General features: G+C 38.4%; 1 protein-coding gene across 3 annotated transcripts in view; it reads left to right on the forward strand.

Annotated features, from left to right (window-relative positions):
• pcgf3 (polycomb group ring finger 3) overlaps nt 1-5735 on the forward strand; it is a 44542-nt gene extending 38807 nt beyond the window's left edge. For 2 of the 3 annotated variants that reach the window (XM_026330343.1, XM_026330344.1), the window contains 3 exons: nt 535-672; nt 3134-3214; nt 3878-5735. In XM_026330343.1, coding sequence (XP_026186128.1) covers nt 535-672; nt 3134-3214; nt 3878-3925 — 267 coding nt within the window. In that variant the 3' untranslated portion in view covers nt 3926-5735. The remainder of the gene's footprint in view (nt 1-534; nt 673-3133; nt 3215-3877) is intronic. The other variant, XR_003297150.1, reaches the window with a different exon arrangement.
• The last annotated feature ends 1379 nt before the right edge of the window (nt 5736-7114 follow it).

A 7114-nucleotide genomic window follows, 5' to 3' on the forward strand; every position in this document is an offset into this window, starting at 1 on the left:
CACAGGCCAATGGAAGCTCACATGAAAGAAGCCAATAAGCCAGTGACAAACAGACAATACTGCTTCAGTGAGATGTACCGTGAAAGCAAGAAGGGAAATCAAGACCAGTGTCGGACTGATTTAACCAGCTATCAAAACAGTATTCTTTCATAATCCATCTGTTTTACATGATAAATTAGGTAAAACAAATTACAGTAAACCATCTGCATTGGAGAGAAACACCATTCTCAGGCTACTCCTGCTGTTTTACTGACATATGATTCAACAGCCCCGCGAGTGAATTTTGATTCAATGATAATTAGAGAAACCACTGACATACATAGGATCTTACAGCTACACTGACAAAAGCAATAAAGTTTGGACCAAAGCTGGAGCCAAATTGATTTCAGGACTTTTCAAACATTGTTGAGAATGCAACAAAATTAGTACTGAACCACCTTTGTTTATGAAACAGAAAAATAGTCTCTAATTTGTGACTGTGCTGTTTGTGGATGCAGTCTATGAAAGCTGTTCGCTTTGTGATTCCTCTTCCAGGTCAGCATCTGCTTGGAATGCAACAGCAGCAAGCTTCGCGGTCTGAAACGCAAGTGGATCCGTTGTTCAGCTCAAGCCACAGTCCTCCACCTCAAGAAGTTCATTGCCAAAAAGCTTAACCTGACATCATTTAATGAGGTACAGATAATAATCCACTCCCCCAGCCTGGAGGAGAAACAACTGCTGTCACAAACACATTTATCACTAATAGTATAAACAATTGAAACTAGAAAATTACATTTCTCTGTGTGTCTGACCTGCTAAACTTGTAAAAAGCTCAGTGCATTTTGAAACTTCACATCACTCTTGACAGAAGCAAAGATGAAAGTGTTGAAAGTGAAAATCACCTCAGCTCCTAAATTATTTTATTCCAGTAAGGCATCATGAACAAACATATGCAGCATGCTTCAATAAAAATACAACAAAACACAAACAGGAAGGCTGTTAAAACCAAAGATGATATGTTTTTCATTCCAAGATATGTTGGTCTAGATTTAATTAAACACCAGTTCGTGACAGAAACAGACATTGATTCATTTTCTCAGTCATTTTAATTCCTGTGCTGAACACATAAGGATACAAATGCACTGCTTATTAAACACAGAAAAACTGCATGTTGTTTGTTTTTTAACCAAAATTTGTTGGAGCACCAGCTGGGCCGTGTGGGCCGTGTGGATCAGAAAATGTTCCTAATAACCAGAAATTACATAAAGGTCAGATCAGTATACTGATTCATACTTTTTGTTTGTTAAATCAGACAAGGCTTTATGATATTTAGATGAGGTAATTGTTCTATTTATTATCTTTATCGCCTCGTTTGGAACAGCAGGGAGGGAGGGTGGGTGAAAACATGACAGATGGATTTTTCAGGATGCTGCAAATAATCATCACAGTCGCATTATTGTCGTCTATTTTTTTTGTTTTTGTTTTTTTTGATGAGATGAGTGGGACATGCTGGAAGCTCAGTGTCTGGCTGAACAGCAGAGTTTGATAGTTGACAGCACAGCAACGGCTGGTGGCAGAACAGGTGTCAGTCACAAACAATGCACCATTTTCTAATTCCTCATGTAAATGACTTTAAATAATCCTCCAAAATAACTGTAAATATTAGATACACTTACAATTATAAATGACAGTACCTGAACCCAAGCTATACTTACTTATATGAGCCTTTGTCACAAACTACATGGCTCAGCAGTGTTTCCTTTTTCATAAGTTTAGAAAAAAAATGTTTTTTTTTTGCAACTCTGCATTTCTCACAAAATCAATCCTACTTTAAACTCACTGTTTGACCTAAAAAGAGCCTTGATCTTTCAGGTTATGTGTGAAAGTCAGTCAGTCTGTATTTGCAGATAGATGCTTCTCACTTTAACTTTATATCTTATTTCTGTAGAGCTAAAACATGGCACAAAGAAAAAAACACAGATTTAAGAAAAGGCAGAATAAGTACACAATTCTTTACTGTAACCGTTTACCCACCTGAGCCCTAGGCAACTTCAAACATCAGCTCAGTGTATAATATGTTAAAGGAATATTTATTACTATCTGTTTATCTTTGACTCTATTTTCCTGCAAGTGGTGCTTCACTGCACAACATAAACACAATCTAGATCCAGCTGAAGTGTAATTTATCATGGCACACTGACACCAAAATGTCTCTCTCAAACACCAAGAAAGGACCTGGAGCACAGACAGTTTCAAGAGAAGTGAACAGTGGAGTTTAATTTGATGGCTACCTGCCTCATGTGCAAGAAGAATCCTGAATACAGAAGAATACAGTTTCAGTGGCATTAGTCAACTAAGCATCCTGCTGCACAGTACACTGGGAAGGGAGAGGAGAGAGAATAACAACGTAGTATAGAATTGTTTTCCCTTGTGCCCACATCTCAGATAGCTTTTCTTCTGTATTTTTTACTTTGGATAGGCTTCTTAGAGTCACCTAACAACTGTGTTCCACAGCGAGGAAGTAAAGGATGATCAGGATTTTCTTTTGTAGGTTTTGTCCCTTTTTTTTATTTTGTCACTAAAGCTTTGATTGATGAAATCACAGCTTTCTAGCTCTTCCTCGGGATTACTTCTGGTATCTTCCTAATCATAAACCTGGGCCGTTTCCACCTCTCTGTCAGTGCTGATAAAGAGTGGCTGGTGTCTCATCCTTTCAGTGTGAGCCAGTAGGGGGCGCTGTGGCAGTGCTCCTCTCCCGCCATCACTCTCTCTCCTCTTTTCGCTCTCTGTCTCCCAGTATTGATTGGCAGATGCAGATGTGAGGCACTGCTCAGCAGAATATCAATGTTGACTTCACAGGAGGAGAGGTAGACTTGGCGAGCCAGCCTCGTGTTGGGTATTGAACGTCTGTGTTCTCCCAAAAAAGCCCCGCTGCTGCAAAGGAGCCGGGGGCCACTCCTTGTCAAAATAAGCCTCCCTGAGTTTCCTCTTCAAGTAACAGCGATATTATAACTCAGACTGGAAAATAAGAGTGGGGCTTCAATCCAGAGTCTGCTATGTTGTTAACCTCCTCTAAAGGGAAACAGATTCCTTTTCTGCTGAGAGACACTTTCAGATATTGTTCAGTAATTCTCCTCCTTTTTTCTTTTCCCAGCTGGACATTTTATGCAATGAGGAAATCTTGGGGAAGGACCACACTTTGAAATTTGTTGTTGTGACAAGATGGAGATTTAAGGTAACTGACCCTCCATACATTAAAGTATCTCAGCTCTGCACTGTGCTGTTTTTTAATCATCTATTGTTTCTCTGTGCTGACTTTTCATAGAAGATTCTCTTCACACTAGCACAATAGAATTTTTCCAGAAGAGAACACTTTTACCCAGAACTCTTGGCAAATTTTTTTTGTTACTGTCAGGAACTAGACAAGTTTGCGCAACATTTAAACCATAATCTGTCTGTCCTACTTAACGCTTCCAGTTAACCTCTAGCCCCTTAGACCTGGAGAATAATCCCAGGTTTCTGCTGCATGCCGGGCATGCTAATGTCATGGGCTTACATTAGAAGCCATTAGATTAAAAATCTTTTTAAATTATGTTTTTCAGGTGTGTGCTGGTCAAGAGAGTAGCAGGTCATAGAACAAAACAAAAATTACAAAAACAGAAATTATAATAGATAAAACATAAGGAAAATAGTGAAGTGATATGTTTACTAGAGCCCATTCTGCACTGCTCCATTTTGTAGAACAATTCAGAGATTTTGTGCTGTACCCACCTTTGTATGTTTGGGTACTTTTGACAAGTTCAGCACTATTTGGGGGACGGTTTTGGCGAGTGATCAAAAAAAGAGGTACCAGAAATTCAGACCTGAGCTGAGGTTGTGTTTTTGCTTCTCCTTCCAGAAATCCCCCCTCCTGCTTCATTACAGACCCAAGATGGATCTGCTGTAGCTAAAATGGAGAACGATTCTGTTTTTTTGGGGGGTTTTTTCTATTTTGGCCCAGTGGCTGCAGACTGTGCTGAAACCTTTTTATTTATGCAAAGACGATCAGCCAACACCAAGCAAACAACCGATGGTAAAAGTCCACACATGCCAGCAAATTGGGATTTAAAGGTGGGGTGGGGGGTAAATACAACAAAACTGGCAACCTCCAGCACAGAAACTGCAACACTGATGTGTTTTTAGAAACTAAATCAACCATTTTTTGTTGGCTATATCCTAAATATGTGAAAAAAGAAAAAAAAACAAAAACAAATGGAGAGAAAACATATATTTATACTTTTGTACAGAAGAGACACATGGAACCAAGACACTACTGGTGCTCTGTTTACATGCAAACAAGATGTCGGGAATCACGTGACCATCTTTTTGAGCTTCATGCAGATTTCATCCTCCCAAGACAATGACCGAGAGGAGAGGAGGAAGTTTTCTTTTACACAAGGTGTTTTTCCCCCCCACAATACAAGACACGTCTTGGGAGCACACAAAGTATATGGAACAGGCATCAAATTTAAGCTGTTGATCAAGTTAAATTGTCTCAGATTCTTTTTTTTTTTTTTTCCATTTTGTGGGTTTAGTCTAATTTGCTATTGGGTTCTTGATGATTGTCAGTTGTGAATAGGCTAAAATCTTCTGCGTAGTAATTTATGTTCTATATACCAATATTGTACATAAAATGTCCTTACAGAGAGAGATTGAAGAGAATAAGAGAGACTTTAGACTGTTAAAAAAGAGTGGATCCCAGAAGTGCTATCTATTATGTTGGAAGATAAATTAGGATTTTTAAAGACAGACTGATTATTGGTATCAGAATATATAAATGCTCTTTATGATGTCTGAGAAAGACACAGATATATGAAATCTTCTGTCATTTGTGTGTATGTGGGGTCTGAATATATTAGATTGCTCTCATAGCATCAGAAGACTTTAGGGCAGAAAAGGAAAAAACTCCAAACCGCCCCATCTCCATGCTCATCTCACCTGTCTGTTCTGGATGACAGTTATTGTCTTAGTTATTGTGTTTTTTTATATCAGCAAATTCTCTCTTAACAATAATACTTCATGAAACAATCACGTCCAGAAATGCCTGCCAGACATAAAAATGCAATATTTGAGCAAAGAACCTGTTGATGTTTATAGAAATTTTCACACCATGCAGTCCCTAACGTCCGTCCTCGAGTTGCTGCAGTCTTTCAGCAGCATTAAATACTGATACACCCACGTTCACAGCTTTTAGTTTAAGCTACTAGCAGCAGCTGCTGGCACGCTGCATCCTCACCACCCTGCATTGTCCTCGGCTGCGTTCCCTCTGTTACCATGTTTGTTGAGATTTGACAGCAAAATCTTCCCAAAGCTCAGACTGAAATGTTTTTTGTGAATGTTGAAATTTAAACTGTGAGGATAAACATAGACATGTTCATACACAAAGGAACTGAATTGACATTTGTAATTTAAGATTTACTTCTAAAACTGTCAGGTGAACTGCAGGCTTTCTCTTTAGAGCTAGACTTCCTTGAAGCACCACAGATGGGCCGGTTTGAGAAACATGAGTGCACTGGTGTCGCATGATGTGTTTCTGGGGTATATTTCAGTTAACTCTCACTGCCAGTTGAAATGTGTAAATCTGCACATTTTTGAAAGTTAAGTGGAAATTGCCTTTGTCACACATTCAGTATAAAACTTTTTGCAGAATCGCCAATGTTCAATGTTGTTAAGTTCACAGACGCAGATTTTTGAAATTAAATTCAGGTTTCACACAGGGACTGAGGTTTTTTGAACATTTTGATATTGAAATTCTGAATATAATGACTACTGTTTGGTCATTTGGTGCTGATAAATGTCTGTTTCTAATCTTGAGGGGGTTTGTTCCTCAAGAACATGCTGATCTTAACTGTGTGACACATGTTCTGACAAAAAACTAAATGTCTTAACTCACAGCGTTCAAAGTCTGAACTGAACTGTCCTTAACTTTGACACAGCTGGGTCCCTAATGCCATGTCAGACCTCAAGTATTACCTCACACACCTGCCCTTTGCATTGTATCTGCCCACAACAAGCAGTTCTGTCTACATGTCTATGTCTACGTGCAGGGTTTCTATGCATCATTAAGTCCCAGAAGTCTGGAAAAATGGGTCAATTTCAAAACCATTTTGAAATTGACCAAGTATGAAATTTATGAATAAAAACTTTGTAAAAGTACATTGGATGGCAATCCTCTGATTTTTCATAATATATATTTTTTTTCTTTGCCATTTGGTGTACTGATGCTTCAGTCAGTTATTCCATCTACTGTTGCACAACATTTATTATGATTTTGAAATTCATAATCTGAAGAAATTGAGATTTGGAAATAAAGAAATGTATAGGAACCCTGCCATATATGGACCTATGACTTGTGTATTAAATACAAATTTTTATAGCTTACAAGTCTGTACCAAACCAGCTCAACCAAAACTCCTGCAGGCTCTGATATCATCTCTGCACATTTCACATCAGTTCTGATGGTAACCTTTTGTTACAAAGCTCTTAATCCAGTGACCTATGTAAAGTGTTCATTTTTTGGTACCAGTTTTGGCCTCTTGTTGACTGTCACATTTTGCCAGGTGCTCGGAGTCCAGTCTACCTGTTTAGTGTAGTTAAAAATCCGATCATAAAAGTATAATTTGCAGCATAAAAACTGTTTTTCCACAAATTGTCCACTTACTGATGTTTTCCAGTGAGCTAATGAAACAGGATAGTGTTAATACTTGGTGAAATTTGCAACCATATGTTTTTTAGGTGCTTACATATGTTGTGTCAGAGTAGTTGAGACAGTAATGAGTAAATTTTCTCCACGTCAGAAATGTGTGTTAAAATGGTTTGCAATTGGAAGTTGACCCTGGTTTCAGTCGTCCTCATTGTCATGGATCTTCTCTTCCCCCAACCAGTGTCCTGACGTGTTGTCACATCCTGTAACCATTTAGCCTATTTATGCTAAAATCTCTTAAACGTACATCAGCTGTTTTCTCAAGAGATTAAGCTTTTAAAACAACAAGGTGCTACTGTCACTACACACAGGAAATGTTAATATTTCTGTACTATGCAGAACAATGCATAGTCTGTCTTGTACTGTTGTACTATGCTGTAGAAGGACTGGCAT

This window comes from Mastacembelus armatus, chromosome 10 (assembly GCF_900324485.2).
Source record: "Mastacembelus armatus chromosome 10, fMasArm1.2, whole genome shotgun sequence".
Classification (NCBI taxonomy): Eukaryota; Metazoa; Chordata; class Actinopteri; order Synbranchiformes; family Mastacembelidae; genus Mastacembelus; species Mastacembelus armatus.